The 18,904-nt window shown below is 40.6% G+C and overlaps 1 protein-coding gene across 2 annotated transcripts in view; it reads right to left on the reverse strand.

The window, feature by feature from the left end:
• Positions 1–18,904, reverse strand: part of camsap2a (calmodulin regulated spectrin-associated protein family, member 2a) — a 180,610-nt gene that overhangs the window by 41,978 nt on the left and 119,728 nt on the right. For both annotated transcript variants that reach the window (XM_072274141.1, XM_072274140.1), the window contains exons 5-6: positions 7,224–7,365; positions 2,789–2,928 (exon numbers count right to left, since the gene is read on the reverse strand). In XM_072274141.1, coding sequence (XP_072130242.1) covers positions 2,789–2,928; positions 7,224–7,365 — 282 coding nt within the window. The remainder of the gene's footprint in view (positions 1–2,788; positions 2,929–7,223; positions 7,366–18,904) is intronic.

The following is an 18,904-nucleotide window of genomic DNA, read 5'->3' on the forward strand; positions in this document are numbered from 1 at the left end:
GGGCCCATACCAAACTTCCTTAACTGTCTGAGGTGCTGCGCCTTTTTCACCACACAGCTGGTATGTATAGACCACGTGAGGTCCTCGGTGATGTGGATGCTGAGGAACATAAAGCTGCTTACCCTCTCAACCCCAGACCCATTGAGGTCAATAGGGGTTAGACCGTCTCCATTTCTCCTGTAATCCACAACCGGCTCCTTTGTTTTTGCCACATAGAGGGAGAGGTTGTTTTCTTGACACCACTGTGTCAGGGTGATGACTTCTTCCTTGTAGGCCATCTCGTTATTGTTTGAGATAAGGCCAATCAATGTAGTGTCATCGGCAAATTTAATTAGCAGATTAGAGTTGTGGGTGGTGACACAGTCATGGCTATACAAGGAGTAAAGGAGGGGGGTAGTACACAGCCCTGAGGGGTCCCTGTGTTGAAAGTAAGAGGGGTGGAGGTGAGGGAGCCCATTCCTACCACCTGCTGGTGATCTGACAGGAAGTCCAGGATCCAACTGCATAAGGCAGGGTCAAGGCTGAGGTCTCTGAGCTTCTTGTCGAGCCTGGATGGAACTGTGGTGTTGAATGCTGAACTGTAGCCCAAGGACAGCATTCTCACATAAGCATCCTTCTCCAGATGTGTAAGGACAGTATGTAGAGCAGTGGTTATTGCGTCGTCTGTTCATTGGCCGTGTCAGTGGGCAAATTGTAGGGGGTCCAGTTTGGGTGGTAGCATGCTGCAGATGTAGTCCTTGACCAGCCTCTCAAAGCATTTGCATATTACTGAGGTGAGTGTGACAGGACATCAGTCATTCAGGCATGTTACCTGGGTCTTTTTTGGTACAGGGACAATGATGGATAATTGGAAGCAGGAGGGCACTCTTCAGTGGGAGAGGAAGAGATTAAAAATGTCAGTAAACACACCTGCCAGTTGTGCTGCGCACATCCTGAGTACTCGCCCTGGGATGTCATCTGGTCCCGCAGCCTTGCAACTGTCCACGTGTTGGAGGCATCTGCATAACTCAGCCTCAGAGATGACCAGGTTGTAGCGGTGGCTTTCCTCGGAGGCTCAGAGTTAGCGACATTGAACCGAGCATAAAAGCGATTGAACTCATCTGGGAGAGGCCACGATGTTGGTGGCACCACAACGTTTGGCTTTGAAGCCTGCAATGGTATGCAGCCCTCGTCACAAGTCACGTGTGCTATTCATTGTGAATTTTGACTCAATCTTGTCTCACAGCCTTGACAGCCTTGTGCAGATCATAGCTGCTTTTCTTGAGCTCTAGCTGATCGCCAGCAATGTAAGCTGTATGTCGCGCGGTAAGTGTGACATAGAGCTTAAAAACTATGTATTAGTTCCTAATAGTTATCTTCAGAGGAATTTACCCAGCGTACACGATGAACAAGATCAGCACAGACACCAAGTGCAAACAATGGACTACCTTCATACAATACGTTTGGCGATTTCATTCTCCAAATCTTCACTTTCATTATAACATTCAAGTTGATTGTTAAGACCTTCAAATTCTTCATAGTTCCTAACTTATTGAAGTAGTGAAGTCATTTCATTTTCATTCCCAGCTGTTTCTGGCCTGAATGCTTGATACCCCAGTGAGCAAGACAGTTCTGAGTATTCTTACTGTTTATTTCTCACCGAGTATCAGAGACAAAAATCACAGCTTTCTGAACAACTGACGCTATCTAAAAACTGTTCGTTTTAAGCACGGTGCAGTGTCTGACGGCCACACAACTGCATGCAACTTATGCTGGTCAGAACCTTTTTAGCAACACTCTCCTGTCCCAATTAAGTGGCATAGTGTCCCAAATAAATGAAAGGAATCCCAGCTATTTTCTCGATTAGTTTTTGTTCCTTAAAAATTTACCCAAATAAGTGACTGATTAACCAATAGCCATATAACCAGAGCCCACTGTATTACAAAAAAATCAGAATTATATCTATGTTCCTTGGAATAATTGAATAATCTAACCCCACTCTACCTGAAGACCAGACTTGGGATCAATCTCTTGGCTGCAGTGTCGCGGGATATTATTTAACATTCAGTATATCATGCTGATTACCTAAAAAGTGTTCATTTTCCTATAGATAATTTTATAAACCTATTCTATTTAAATATTAATTTTCTTTTAAATTCTTTCAGAGTGGATATCACTTTTTTTGCAAATTGTACTGTACCTTGTTGCCAATTTCATGTTCAGTCACCTACCTACAACCTCTGCAAGCTCACCGTACGTTCCTCATAAACAACTAGCCATTTATCTTAGTACCATTAGCAAATTTGCTGGCAATATACACAGACCTCATTCAAGTCATTATTATGTGTTATAAACAGTTGAAGCCCCAGCAGTGATCCTGTGGTAGCCCCCTGTTAAACTAAAAGTGACACTTTTATCCCGACTCTAATTTCTGTTAGTTAGCCATTCTCTCATCCATGACAATATGTATCCCAAACACCTGTATACTCTTATCAGGTGCATTAGCTGGTAAGGAATCAGACACATTGCATATAAAATAATGCAACCCATATATGATGTATCTGTTTCAGGTAGCATTGCTAATTTTTCAGGTTTTCCATCGTATCGATAGACTTTACTGAGTTAGATATGACCAATTGTATTAAATCAAAATGGTTCCCATTTTACAGCCTTACCTATCAGCATTACCGGCAACTGGATTTCCTTGACCTAAACCAGCCATCTGCATTGTTACACTGATTTTCTGTGGTTCTAACAGCTGCAGAGTTCAGATGTGAAGGAAATCAGCACCATGCGATGTCGGTTTTACCTTGATTGATGAAGATGCATAGAGCATGTCCTCGAGTAGAAAGTGGCAGCACTGGTTCAGGTAACCTTCACAAAATTCCTGAATCAATTGCAGATTATACAAGCCATCAGCCAATGACATGGTCTCCTTCAAGCATATATCTGGGACAAGAAAATTACACACTGAATTAATTAAGTGTCACTGATTCTTTCTACCAGTTTTAAGACCATAAGACAAAGGAGCAGGTCGGCCATTCGGCCCATCGAGTCTGCTCCGCCATTTTATCATGAGCTGATCCATTCTCCTATTTAGTCCCACTCCCCCGCCTTCTCACCATAACCTTTGATGCCCTGGCTACTCAGATACCTATCAATCTCTGCCTTAAATACACCCAATGACTTGGCCTCCACTGCCGCCTGTGGCAACAAATTCCATAGATTCATCACCCTCTGGCTAAAAAAATTTCTTCACATTTCTGTTCTGAATGGGCACCCTTCAATCCTTAAGTCATGCCCTCTCGTACTAGACTCCCCCATCATGGGAAACAACTTTTCCACAGCCACTCTGTCCATGCCTTTCAACATTCGAAATGTTTCTATGAGGTCCCCCCTCATTCTTCTAAACTCCAAGGAATACAGTCCAAGAGTGGACAAACATTCCTCATATGTTAACCCTCTCACTCCCAGAATCATTCTAGTGAATCTTCTCTGTACCCTCTCCAACGTCAGCACATCCTTTCTTAAATAAGGAGCCGAAAACTGCCCACAGTACTCCAAGTGAGGTCTCACCAGCGCCTTATAGAGCCTCAACATCACATCCCTGCTCCTATACTCTATTCCTCTAGAAATGAATGCCAACATTGCATTCGCCTTCTTCACCACCGACTCAGGAATTTCTTCAGGAACAAACTAAAGAGTGATCCTCAACACACTGTCTCAAGATTTTGTGCAGCATCTAGACTGGACTGAAGCATGCAATACCCCACCAGGTGCCAGGTTCATTCAAGTTTTCCACATTACTCTTGGTGTTTCTAAAACAAAATTGGGTTGTACATTAAAAAGTTTTGAAGTGGAATCTGAAAGCCAGCCTTTTCTAAGGTTTGTTTGTTTTTCACTTACTTTGTTGGCAAACAGATAACTGAAGTGGAAGCAATGTCCCGGCAGGGAGATTTGCGACTGAATGGTCTGGTGGGGGATGGACCCAAGGTAGTAGTACAGCAGATGAAAATGTTGAGACAGGTACAGAAATTAAAGCAACTTCATTTGGCAGATTAGGCAGGAGCAGGGGAGGGAGGGAGAATTGCCCGAGAGGTTAGGCCATGCTTATTTTAATACAAGAAGCCTCACAGAATACGCAGATTAAGCACACAGGATTGTGATATTATAACTGTTACAGAAACAAAGAGAGGTTGGACAAACTTGGAATGTTTTCCCTGGAGTATCAGGGGCTGAAGAACAACATAATAGAAGTATATAACATTAACAGAGGCATAAATAGGCTAGATCATTTAAAATATCAGAGGGGGAAAGTTTAAAGGAGATCTGGGGCAAGATTTTACACAAAGGGGTAGAAGCCCTGGAATGTGCTGCCAGGGGAGGGGGAGGAAGAGATACAACAATAACCTTTTAGAAGTATTTAAGCAGCACATGAACAAGCAGGAAATGAGGTGATATAGACCATAAGCAGGCAGATGGGATTCATTTAGAATGGCATCATGGCTGACATAGACATTGTAGGCCAAAGGGCCTGCTCCTGTACAGTACTGTTCAGTGTTCTGTGATTTAGGGATGGGAAAGACTGGCAGTTCAATGTTCTGGGCTACAGAAGCCGGATAGTCTTGGAGGGAAGAGAAGAGGGGGAGTTGAGTCTTTTCTAAATTAGGGAGGACATCACGGCAGTACTTAGAGGGGATATTCCTTGGGAATGTCCAGTGAAGCTACATGGACAGAGCATAGAAATAAGAAGGGAGTCATCACTTTGATGGGATTGTACAAAAGGCCCCAACATCAATGGGAATCAGAGAAGTTAACATATGTAGGTAACTGTAGTACTGATGGGGTTGTAATGGTAGTGCTCCTAAGTTCACTAATATTTACTGGGACAGACATAGCATTACGGGCTTAGACGAGGCAGATTTTTTTTAAATTATGGGGCAGGTTTCCTAATATTGTTAAGTTAAGCACTTTAGGACTAGTGACCACAATTCAATTAGTTTTTAAATAGTAGTGGGAAAAACAGTAATACTGGTCCACAGGTTAAATCCTAAAATGGTGCAAGGCTAATTTAGATAGCATTAGACAGGAATTCATAAATGTTGAGTGGAAGAGGCTGCTTACAGGTAAGGGGCTGTCAGGCAAGTGGGCGGCTTTTAACACTGACAGTTGAAGAGTTCAGACCCAATGTGTCCTCGTGAAGAGTTCAGGGCTAGGCTGGCATGATTAGGACACTCTAGATGAAGAGCAATATTGAGACTCTGGTCAGGAAAAATGAGGCATTGTCAGGAATAGGCAGCTGGGATCAAGCAAATCCCTTGAAGGCTACAAGGGATACAGGAGTACACTTACGAAATCTGGGACAGAACATACCTTTGCCAGATAAGGTAAAGGAAAATCCAGTGAGATTCTATAAATAATGAAGAACAAAGGTGTAATCAGGCAGAGAACAGACCCTCTTAAGGATCAGTGTGGTTGTTTATGTGTAGAACCAAAAGGGGTGGGTGAAGTCTTAAAAGAATTCTTCTTATCTATACCTACTGTGGAATAGGTTATGAAAACTTGGCTATGAGAGGAGGGAAAAGAACAGTGATATCCTAAACATATCGGTATTATAAAAGAGGAGGTGTGGGTGATCTGAGGAGCAAAGAGGATAAATCCTGGGACCTGACCATGTTAATCCTAGGACTTTGTGGGAAATAAGGAAAAAATAGTTAGGGTCCTGCGGAAAGTTTTGTATCTTCTTCCACTGTGGGTGAGATAAATGAAATCTGGAAGGTAGCTAATGTTTTATCTTCATTTAAGAAGGGCTGCAGGGAGAAGCCAGAGCAGTGCAGGCCAGTGAGCTCAACATCAGCAGTAGAAACGTTATTGGAGGGGATTCCAAGATAGGACCCCATGTGCATTTGGAAAAACAAGGATTAGGGATAGTCAGCATGATTTTGTGTGTGTGTGAAATAGCGTCTCACAAATTAATGAGTTTTTCGAAGAGATGATCAAGAGGATTGATGAGGACAGGGCAGGCAGAATATTAGCAAAGCCATTGACAAAGTCTCGCATGATAGGCTTGTTCCAATGATGTAATCACATGGGATCCAGGTGAGCTGGCCACTTGGATATTAAATGAGACACACAAGAAACCACAGGGGCTGGAATCCGGAGTACAACCCAGTCTGCTGGAGGAACTCAGTGAGTGGAGCTACAGCTGTGAAGGAAAAGGAATTGATGATGCTTTGGGTTGAAACCCCGCATCAAAAGTGATGAAGCAATAAAATGTGCTTAAAATATTCACAAGCTGTTGCCAGGACTGGAGGGCTTGAGTTATAAGGAGAGACTGGATAGGCTGGGGCTTACAGTATTCCGCTGGAGTAAAGTAGGCTGAGGAATTGTGGAATTGATGAATGTTGATTGCTCGGTGTAATGGACTTTAGGGGTGACATTGTAAAACCATGAGGGGCATAGGCAGGGTGAATGGTCACAGTCTTTTTCCCAGGGTCGGGGAATCCAAAACGAAAGGATATATGTTTAAGGCAAGAGAGGAAAGATTTAAAGGCGACATGAAGGGGAGTTTTTGCCACACAGAGAGGAATGAGCAACCAGAGGAAGTAGCTGGGGTGAAGACAATTACATTGCCGAGAAGATGTTCGGACAGGTTCATGGAGCGGAAAAGTTTGGAGGTTCGTGGGCCCAATGCACGAAAACGGGATTAGCTCAGCAAGGCAACTTGGTCAGCAAGTACGAGATGAAGTTCAAAAGGTCGAAGCTAACTCTTCCTCAGCGGGTACAGACGTGTCTGGATTGAGAACCTCATCTTCCCCCCAGTCCTCACACCACTTGGAGTTTTACACCATTGAACAAAGCCAGTTCACTGTTGCCATGTGATTTAATCATCTGATCTTGCTCACACAGATGTTCTGTCTTTATTTATGATAAGTGCAGTATACAATTTCTCCAATACTCTTCAATGTCTGAACTACAAAGGTATACCCAAACTGTCTAAAAATGGAATTCAGATTGGCTCTCAGAGCAGGAGCTTAGGTGTTGATAGAACTGAGAAATAGGATCACCAGGGGCCACTGGTGCTTTTATTTATGAATCCAATGATGTGCATCCCAGATGGAAAAAAACAGTTTAGGTAAGCACGATTACAGCAGTCTCCGAACGCATTGCTTCCCAAATGAGTCCATTACAGGTATCAGAATAAATTCCTCGATCATGATACCCATTCCAAAACAAAGCCTCACCTTCCATTCGTATAATATCAGGGCAGTAAAAGTGGATCAGGGCAGCCAACGCACAGCCATCGGTGGTATCCTTCAGCAGATTTTCCACTGGTGGGATGCAGGGCAGTTGCTTGGGTAGTGTTTGATCTTTCCGGTAGCGAGCCTATCACCAAATAGAGGCGTTAGACAATTAAATCATACTGCAAATGAGCAGGTGTTTAAAATAAAATATGCTTTTTCCTAAATTAGTAAGATTTACTGAAAACCATGCTTGTACTTCTTGTCATTTGGCACAATAACTCGTGCAATTTCCCCAGCATTTATCACCTATTATACAACATTTTCAGGCAGTAACAAATACAGTGGATAACACAAGAACACAAGAAACAGAAATAGGAGTTGGTCACACGGCTGCTCTGCTTGTTGGCAGATCTTTTCTTTTAACTCCACTTTTCTACATTTGCCCATATCTGCCAATTCCCTGAATATATATAAAAACCTACTGTTCTCTTGAATAAGCTAAACAACTGAGCAAGGTTCTTTTGGGTACAGAATGTGGAAGATTTACTACCCACTGAGTGAAAAGATTTCCAATTATTTGTCTAAAGTAGCTGATCCCCAGTTTTGAGATTGTGTGATAGCTGACTTTGGAAATCCACAGAAAGGGGGAACCACATCTGATGTGTCAAGTCTCTTATGAAACGTGAACATTTCAATGAGGTCATCTCTCATCCCTTTAGACTCTGTTATGGGCAGAACCTGCTTAATCCTTCTTCAACTTTTCAGGATCAGCCTCTTCCCCTCTGCCGTCAGATTTCTGAACGAACAATGAATTTGTGAACACTACCTCAGTATGTTTCCTCTGTTTTTGCACTACTTACTTAATTTAATTTTTATAGATAAATCTTACTGTAATTTATAGTTCTTTTATTATTATGTATTGCAATGTACTACTGCCACAATACAACAAACTTCAAGGCATATGGCAGTGATATTAAACCTGATTCTGACTCATTTGTCAAACTCTCGAATGAAATTAGTGAACCTTCACTGCATCTTCCTTTGAACAGGAACATCAGACTTATACACCATTAGGAGTGAATCATTAGACACAGAAGCAGAATTAAACCATTCCAATCTGCTCTGCTCTTTCATTATGGTTGATTTCTTTCATAATCCCATTCTCCCGTTAAACCCCTTACCAATCAAAAACCTATCAATCTCTGCCTTAGATACACACAGTGACTTGTCCTCCATGGCAATGATTTTACAGATTCACCACTCTCTAGCTGAGAAAATTCCTCCTCATTTCACTGTTAGAAAGAAAGGTGCCACTTTACTCTGAGGCTTTGACCTTAGATCCTAGACATCCTCTCCAAGTCCACTCTATGCAAACATTTCAGTGTCTGGCAGGTTTCATGGAGATCTCTCCTCATCCTTCTGCACACAATATTCTACAGGCAGACTCGCCACCGTTCTATAATTACAGCAACATGTGCCATGCAAGTAATTTAACATTTTACTGGTACAGTTACATTGTCAACATCCATGATTTAACCTACTTGTATGGGTGGCCAATTTCTTAACAGAAGCTGCACCAGCCTCTGCTGGCTTACTGTGACATCTGGCAAGAACACCCATATCTTGTTTTCAAATTCTCTACATACTGTTTACCTTTCTAATTGCTTGATATACCCGGATGTTAACTTTCAGTATTTCATGTACAGATTCAACATGGTCTCTCTGAATGCAAACATCTTGATTTCTCACCAATTAAAAAGACATTCCAGCTTTCCTTTTCCTCAGCCAAAGTGGATGGCCTCACATCCAACAGCATTATATTCCATCTGCCCTTTGACTTAACCTGTCTAGAAATTCTTCAAGGCCTCTCTGCATCCATGAATGTACTTTTGTTTTGCATTTTTGCCTTGTTTTGCAATCTTCCTTTCCTTCTTCACCGTCATATATAATTTACATGTAACTTCTGTTCCGTGTACTGCTGTCTGAATCCAGGCGACTGTGACGTTGTTGCAGTAGCTGCAGGATTTTCTGAAGGCTTTTGACAAGGTGCCGTATTTGAGGCTGCTTAACAAGATAAGAGCCTGTGGTATTCAGGAAAAATACAAGCATGGATAGAAGATTGGTGACTGGCTGGAAGCAAAGAGTTGGAGTAAAGGTGGCCTAGTATGTTTCACTGCCAATGCCAGGATTGAAAGCTTTGTGACCAAGTTTGCAGATGAAACAGAGATAAGTGGAGGGGCAGGTAGTGTTGAGGAAGCAGGGAGTGTGCAGAAAGACTTGGAGATATTGGAAGAACAGGAAAAGAAGTGGCAGATGGAATACAAGAGTATGGTCATGAGTAGAAGGAATGAAGGCAAAGACTATTTTCTAAAGGGGGAGAAAATTCAGAAGTCAGTGGTGCAAAGGGGCTTGAGAGTTCTTGTGCAGGATTCCCTACATGTTAATTTGCAGGTTCAGACGGTGGTAAGGATAGCACACGTAATGTTAGCTTTCATTTTGAGAGGACAAGAATACAAGAGCAAGGATGCGATGCTGAAGCTTTATAAGGATTGGTCAGGCCGTATTTGGAGTATTGTGAACAGGTTTGGGCCCTTTATCTAAGAAATGATGTGAAAAAAACACAGAAAAATCTACAGCACAATACAGGCCCTTCGGCCCACAACGCTGTGCCAAACATGTCCTTTCCTTAGAACTACCTAGGCTTAACCATAGCCCTCTATTTTTCTAAGCTCCATGTACCTATCCAGGAGCCTCTTAAGACCCAGTCATTCTTAAAAGACCCCATGTGGTGGCATTGGAGACAGTCCAAAGAAAGTTCACAAGAATAATTCTGGGAATGAAAGGGTTAACGTATGAGGAGCACTTGACGGCACTGGGTCTGTACTAATTGGAGTTTCGATGAATGAGGGAGGATCTCACTGAAGCCTTTCAAATACTGAAAGGCCTACACAGATTGGATGTAAAGGAGACATTTCCTATAGTTAAGGAGTCTAGAAGACACAGCCTTAGAATTGGTGAATCTATGGAATTCATAGCTGTGGACAGTTGTGGAGGCCAAGTCAATGGGTATATTTAAATTGGAGGTTGATAGGTTCTCGGTCAGTCAATGTATCAAAGGTTACAGGGAGAAAGCAGTAGAATGGGGTTCAGAGCAATAATAAATCAGCCATGATGAAATGGCGGAGCAGACTTAATGGGTCGAGTGACTTAATTCTGCTCCTATGTCTTATGGTATTTGTACACATGACAATAAACTTCAGCTGGAAAAGGACAGCATCCTTTTCACAGTCAACACTGCCACCTAGTGTTGGATCAACAACACTACCACCTGGTATTATAAACAAATTTTGACATGATACTGAACAGAGCCATGACAATGTGGGCTGTAGAAAAATTGGCGGAGAGGTCCGACAGGGATACAGGATTTTGCATTCAGTCATCCTGCAGATAAGTTTAAACCCTACGTAATAGTCTTATATAATGTAGCATCGAAGGCAAATCATAATCATTAAGTGCCTGGCATCAGAATGTATTAACTTTATGATACGTCCCATCATACAATCTAATGCAGGATACAGCACCCGAAACAGAAATAAATTTTTTTAAAGTGTATCTGCAAATTGAGATGTATAAAATTACACTGAAAATTAAATAAACCATAAAAATTTATGTAAAGGAAGCAGAATTTCATTGATATAAGCATTATAAAACCTGTATCCAACTTTTTTAATAAAACAAAGAGGAAGTAAAACTTAAACTGAAATACTCATCCAGCAAGCCTATATTTTGAAATGTTTACTTCAAACTTGACACAGGCTTTCTTTCATTCACCATTTACTATCCTATCTAGTCAATCACTGAAATGCACAAACGTTTGAGAAAGCTGGGATCTGAGAATGACTTAAGTGCACTTTGATACAGAAATATAGTGTCAAGCAGAACTTTGACTGTGCCAGTGGCTTCCTTTATGTGACATGGGAGGCCTACCATCTTCTTATTTCTCTCTGGATCATATTATGAATTGGAATGAGCCAGCTCTATTACATGCCTACTGAGAACTGACCGACTTCTCAACTGATCGATGGATGACAATTCATCACCATAAATGAACTGGAGTATGTGTTTCACTGAGGTCACTATAATGCTGGTTGGGTAAGGCTCAATACCAGCTGGCACATGAGGTAAAAGTGTTGCAGAACTGTCAAAAAAAAAATGTCTTCTTCTCAACATGTCTTTCCAACAATATTGTTGAGCACAGCATTTCAATACAGTGGATTCCAGTAAACTGGGCCACTGGTAATTGGTGCAGCTGGTTATTTGCGACAATTCTTAAAAGAAAAAAACTAATTGAGAAAATAACTGGGATTCATTTTGTTCATTTGAGACACTATGTCACTTAAATAGAACAGGAGACTGTTACTGAACAGTTTCTAACATGTGCGCTTGCTGTGGCTGTTGGATACTACACTGTGCTTAAAGCATACAATTTTTAAATAGCGCCAGTTACATGTGCCTGTGTTCAAAAAGCAGCGATTTTTGTCACTGATAGTTGGCAAGAAATAAGCAGTAAGACTACTCAGAACCGTTTTGCTCACTGCGGTTTCAAGCATTCAGGTTTGATGATGTCAGAAACAGCTGGGAGTGAGAATGAAACAAGTTCACTTCTTCAACAAGATTAGGTACTATGAAGAGGTTGAAGGTACTGACAATCATCTTGAATGTTACAATGAAAACAATGATTTGGAAAATACAATCATTGAAAGTATTGTATGAAGGTAATCCATTATTTGCACTAGGTGTCTGCACTGATTTTGCTAATTTATAATCAAAAGAAAATAGCATATACGATAACAATTGGGAACTAATACGCAGTTTTAAAGTACTGTTGTATTGGTAATGTTCTCATTTGTTCTGTATTTCATTAAAATATATAATTTTGTTACAGTTTGTCTTTTTAATACTTTTTTAACTATTTCCATAAAACTTCATCTAATTGGGCCAAAACATATGATTCCCAATGTGTCCCAGTTAACTGGAATCTACTGGATATGAAAATATATTAAAGTGGTTTGAGATAAAAGTTTTCTGCAAGATCCCAATCCTATGTAAGAATATTGCCCATGTTCTAAAATAAATAGCAGCAAGGAAACTTTGATGGAAAAACTGCCTGGGTACCAGAGAAAGTGACCAAAAGCATATTATCTGCTCCCCAGAACACATTAAGAAATATTGGATATTTTAAGATGAAAAAATCAAAAAAGTCATAAAAATTTAGAAACAACATAGAAACCTTAAATTGCTTAATTTGATAGCTAACCAAAGCTGCACAACAGATTTTGTTGGCAAGGTACTGTACTCAACAGTTGCATCTATTACCAAGTGTTGACATAATTTCCATAGCAAATTATTCAGTGCAAATCATGTCTGCAACAACTAGATTCTCAAATTAGATCGCATAAATATATTGGTGACAACACCCCCTGAACAACATAAAAGAAATAAAAGTCTGTTATAAAGAATATAAGGATAAAATATTTGTTTTAAAACCTAGAGGATAATAACCTTAATGAAGCTATATAATTTGCTAATTTAATGACATCTAAGAAAGTATTATTCCAATGGGGAATTATTTATTATTAAACTCTTGTAAATTACCACTGTAATTTCTTTAGCAATAACTTTTGTATCCATGGAATACTTAGCTCTGCTTCCACCAACACATGATTTTGCATTTGCTAATGGAAAATAAGAAGAAAAGGGACAGACATGTGCAGAGGTAAAATAAAATCCTAATTTTCCAATATCTTTTGTGGATTTTTGACATTGACCTAAGTCAGCCAGTTTCAATCACAGTCCCAACTCTGATGTACAGTGAGGGTGGTGAAAACACAGCCACACATTAAAAAGAAGTGACGTAGAGTGCATAATTGTTTCCCAGTAAACTCTGTTGTCAGAAGAGTATAGCCATGAACAGACCTTTTGGGACATCATGCCTGTACTGACTGTGATTCCAAACTAAACCAATCCTGCCTGCACGTGGTCCACACCCTGTTATTTCTTGCCTGCTTCATTGTTTGGTCTAAATACCTCGTAAATGTTGTTATCATACCTGCTCTGCCACTTTCCAGGTAATATGCTGAAGGCACCTACCTCTCTATATTAAAAAAACTGTCTTGCACATCTCCTGTAACCTTCCCCACCGCACCCACCTTAAATCAATGCCCTCTAGTGACTGATATTCTCAGTATGGGGGGAAAGGTCTCTCACAATCTCCCTGTCTTTGCTTCTCATAAATTTAGTTACCTCTATCAGGATGCTCCTCAGCCTGGGGTGTTCCAGAGAAACAACATTTATTTATTTATTTATTGAGCTACAGCATGAAATAGGCCCTTCTGGCCCTTCAAGCAGTGCCACCCAACAACCCTCGATGTAATCATAGCCTAATCACTACCAACTGGTAAGTCTTTGGACTGCGGGAGGAAACCAGAGCACCCAAAGGAAACTAACATTTTCACAAGGAGAACATACAAGCTTCTTACAGAGAGTGGTGTGAAATGAACCCGGGTCACTGGTACTGTAAGGAACTGTGTAAACCCTGTTGCCCCATATATTTCTCCTTATAGCTACAACAATCCAAACCAAGCAACATTCTGGTAAACCTCTTCTGCACCCTCTCCTAAGTCTCCACATCCTTCCTGTAATGTAGCACGCAATATTCCATTTGTGACTAACCGAAGTTTTACTCATCTCTAATATGATTTCCAGTTGTTATACTCAGTGCCCCAGCTGATGAAGGCCAGCATGCCACACAGCTTCTTTACTTCTGGTGCTGCCACTTTCAGGAGCTGAGGACTAGCACTCCAAGATTCCTCTGCATATCAGTGCTCCTGGGATCCTGCCACTTACTGCTTACTTGGCTTCTGCATATGACACCTCAAAATTCGCACCACCCACTTGCCAGAACAAACTCCATTTTAGAAGAATCCTCTGGTGTTTTAAAATATCCACAATATTTCCCTTGGTTAGTTTAAAATAACTAAGAATTTTAACTGTGAAGAATAGTTAAATCTGATATTTCCTTTACTAAAATAACCTGCACAGTACAAGAACACTTTATTATGACACAAAAGGTAACTAAGAACTATTTACTTAGTGTCACACTCCATCCTCTCTTAGCTCGGTGACAGCCCCACAACTGGTTTTGCATTTTACTGCCTCATTTTCTAAATTTAAAATATATTGGTGTTTTGATCTAATCTATAAAGCATTGTGTATCATGTCAAATCAAAAGAAAAATACCAAAAACTGTCCACAATTTACTAAAATTTAAAAACCAAAATTGTGAGGCTGAAAAAGTATTCATCCCCTTGGTAATTACTGGGAACTTTTCTCAGGTGCAATACTGTTCATTACCTTACCAACGCATCCAATTTGTTGATTAGAAAAATTGGAACATCACCTGAATCAATAACCCCTCTCTCTGTAATGTCCAACAATCTGGTAGATTTTCAACAGACCAAACCAAAACGAAAACAAAATGCATTCAAGGCAAGTGAGGGAAATGATAATAGGGAAGTACAAATCTGGGGAAGGGTACAAGACTATCTCAAAAGCACGGAACAGACCTCGGAGCTTAGTGCAGTCCATCTTGAAAAAGTGGAAAAAATATGAAACCACAGCCACACTGTCTAGGTCAGGTCACACCTCTAAATTTAGCTGCCAGTGGAAAATAACACTTGAAGAGAGGCTACTGTGATGCCTCCTTGTGAGCTGCAAGCAGTTAGTAGCTGCAACTGGAGATGAAGTTCTTTCTTTATTAATCTCTTTATTGATTTAAAAGGAACATAAATATAAACAAGAGGAGAATTATCTCAAATATATATATATATATATCAATAACAATACAAACCAAGATTAAGATAGACATTATCAAAATCATACATATTGTTAAGCTAGTATAAAATATATAATAAAAAAAACAGCAATTCTCCTCTTACCAGTTCATGAATAGGAAAGAAAAAACATTTAATTTTAAATGAAGGAAAAAACCCCACTGCACTATATAAAAAAAGAAACAAAAAAAAAGGGTCTGGGCAGTCCATTTTGAGGATACGACCAAAAAAAAGAAAGACTTTCTGATCAAATCTAAAACTTCGAAAAAAAATTGGAAGAGTAACAAGTGATGAAGTTCATGACTCCACTATCCCTAAGGCCTTGCAGAAAATGGGTATTTTATTGAAGAGTGAAAAGGAAGAAATCTAGGCTAAAGAAAAAAGCATATCCATGCCTATTAAAGACTTTGCAAAGCGTCACATAGAAGATGCTGTAAAGATGTGCAAGAAGGTCTTGCGGTCAGATGAGACTAAAGTGGAACTTTTTAGCCTCAATATTAAGCTTTACATGTGACGTAAATCTAATATTGCACAAGTGCCAGGTAATACCATCCCTACTGTAGAGCTTGGTAGAGGTAGCATCATGCTATGGGGATGCTTTTCAGCAGCAGGGACGGGGTATCTGGTCAGGACTGATGGGAATGCAGCTAAGTACAGAGAGATCCTGGATAAAAACCTGCTAGCCTCTGCCAGAAAGTTTAAACTGGGGAGGAAGTTTGTCTTTCAGCAGCACAGCAACCCAAAGAACACTGCCAGAGCAACCATGGAGTGGCTTCAAATGAAGAAAATTGACGTCCTTGAGTGGCCCAGTCAGAGTGCTGACCTTAACCCAATCGAACATCTCTGACAATACCTCAAGATTGCTGTCCACTGTCACTCTCCAACTAACCTGGCACAGCTTGAGCAATTTTGCAGGAGGAATGGGCAAATCTTGCTCCATCACATTGTGTGAAGCTAATAGAGACTTACCCAAAAAGCCTAAGGGCTGTAATAGCTGCAGGAGGTAGTTCAATCAAATACTGAACTAAGGGGGATGAATACCATTGAACTGCTGACATCTCAGGTTTTGAATTTTTAGTTTTTCATACTTTACAATTTTCCCTGGTTTTTTGGGCTCTACTGTGAAAAAAAGAGCACATGATTTACAAATAAAAATTCTCAGTTAAATTGATCAAAATCCCTGCTTGAAATACTCATCGTTGGGGGCTGAGAACTTTTACAAGGCACTGTATACCATGAGGGTGTTTCCCATCAACAATGCAGGAACATTATATACAGTGCAACATTCACTCTTCCAAATTATCTGCCAAAAATCAATGCAGGGCTAAAAAAGACGATGAAATGCTTCCCAAAGAGAATTTCCACACAATCCAGCAAACACACTTCTTTTCCTATGTACATGAAAAATGATTCTTTCCAGTAGATTCACACCAGAGAATGAGACAAATCGCCACAGAATTTCAGATTTATTTTTCTGTACACCTTAGAACCCAATGTGGAATCAAATATGCTCTTGAATGAAAGTAAACATCCTTATTTTTAATGAGCATAAAATACATTTGTGTACATTATGACATAAGAATTCATGACAATCATTGTATTCCTAAGGTCCTACAAAACAGTGATGACAATCATTATATGATAATGAAACCCTCTTCTGTTTTGCTCTGATAACATTCTGAGGGCTGGAAGAAGAAAAGAATGATTTCAATCACAGATAACTCTGGGTAAATGGACTCCATGCAACAACAAATGGCATGGCTTGGTTAGGATCTCTTTTCTGTCATAAATTATTCAATCCCACTAAGGCGCCACAAGCCTCAATACATTTGGGATCCCAATTAAAAATAACCATGATGACAAGGCTTTCAACGTCTACTTCAGTGGAGTGTGCGAGGGAATAGGTATCATATTGTTTGTGGTGGGTTATTTAGAAATGAACAGGAAATGCTCTACTGGGTCCCACAAGGGCCTGACCTTAGAAAACACTTGAACTGGATAATTTAATCAAGTTTAGAAACATAGAAACAGAGAAAACCTACAGCACAATACAGGCCCTTTGGCCCACAAAGCTGTGCCCAACATGTACTTACTTTAGAAATTACCTAGGGTTACTCACAGCCCTCTATTTTTCTAAGCTCCATGTACCTATCCAGGAATCTCTTAAAAGACCCTATTGTTTCCGTCCCCACCACCGTCGCCACCACCGTCGCCAGCAGCCCATTCCACGCACTCACCACTCTCTGCGTAAAAAACTTACCCCTGACATCTCCTCTGTACCTACTTCCAAGCACCTTAAAATTATGCCCTCTCATGTTAGCCATTTCAGCCCTGGGAAAAAGCCTCTGACTATCCACACGATCAATGCCTCTCATCATCTTATATACCAGGTCACCTGTCGCTCCAAGGAGAAAAGGCCAAATTCACTCAACTTATCCCCCAATACAGGAAACATCCTTGTTAATCTCCTCTGCACCCTTTCTATAGTTTCCGCATCCTTCCTGTAGTGAGGTGACCAGAACTGTGCACAGTACTCCAAGTGGGGTCTGACCAGGGTCCTATATAGCTGCAACGTTACCTCTCAGCTCTTAAACTCAGTCCCACGATTGATGAAGGCCAATGCACCGTATGTCTTCTTAACCACAGAGTCAACCTGCACAGCAGCTTTTGAGTGTTCAATGGACTCAGACCCCAAGATCCCGCTGATCCTCCACACTACCAAGAGTCTTACCATTAATACTATATTCTGCCATCATATTTGACCTACCAAAATGAATCACCCCACACTCCATCTACCACTTCTCAGCCCAGTTTTGCATCCTATCAATGTCCCACTGTAACCTCTGACAGCCCTCCACACTATCCACAACACCCCCAAATTTTGGGTCTAACCTTTATGAGGATTTCTTGTTCAAAAATCACTAAACTGTAGCAATCAAATAGAAACAAATCAAAATAGCAAATGAAAAGGAACCCTTAAATGAAAAGGAGCCCTTAAAACTCAATAGCTGGGATACAATGGGGAATTTTACACAACCTTATAAAGCACTGGTTGGATGATTGACAGAACTTATGTAAGGTTCTGATGATTTACTTTGGAAAGTAAGAAAATATTCTGTACAAATTAGGCTGGTATTGTCATGGAGAATAAAAGTTTAGGGGGTAATTTAGATGAGTTTCAGAAAAAGCTGATAAGACCATAAGATACTGAAGTAAAATTTGGCCATTCAGCCCACTGAGTCTCTGCCATTCAATCATGGCTGATTTTTATTTTACAACCCAATTCTCTGACCTTTCCCCTGTAACCCCTAACCCCCTTACCAACCAGAAAGCTATCAATCTCAATTTTAATACAACCCAAACTTGATCTCAGTATTCTAAATGTGGTCTGACCAACATCTTATAAAACCTTAGCAGTACATTAATACTAACATTCCACTTGCCTTCTTTACCATTAACACAACTTGCAAGCTATCCTTAAGGGAATCCTGAACTACAACTCTCAAGTTTCTTTGTACCACCAGTTTCTGAATTCTCTCCCCATTTAGAAATTGGTCTACACCTTTATTCTTCTTACCAAAGTGCATAACACTACACTTCCACACACGAGGAAATCTGCAGATGCTGGAATTTCAAGCAACACACATAAAAGTTGCTGGTGAACGCAGCAGGCCGGGCAGCATCTATAGGAAGAGGTACAGTCGACGTTTCGGGCCGGGTCAGGACGAAGGGTCTCGGTCCAAAACGTCAACTGTACCTTTTCCTATAGACACTGCCTGGCCTGCTGCG

This window comes from Mobula birostris, chromosome 12 (genome assembly GCF_030028105.1).
Source record: "Mobula birostris isolate sMobBir1 chromosome 12, sMobBir1.hap1, whole genome shotgun sequence".
In the NCBI taxonomy this organism is placed as follows: Eukaryota; Metazoa; Chordata; class Chondrichthyes; order Myliobatiformes; family Myliobatidae; genus Mobula; species Mobula birostris.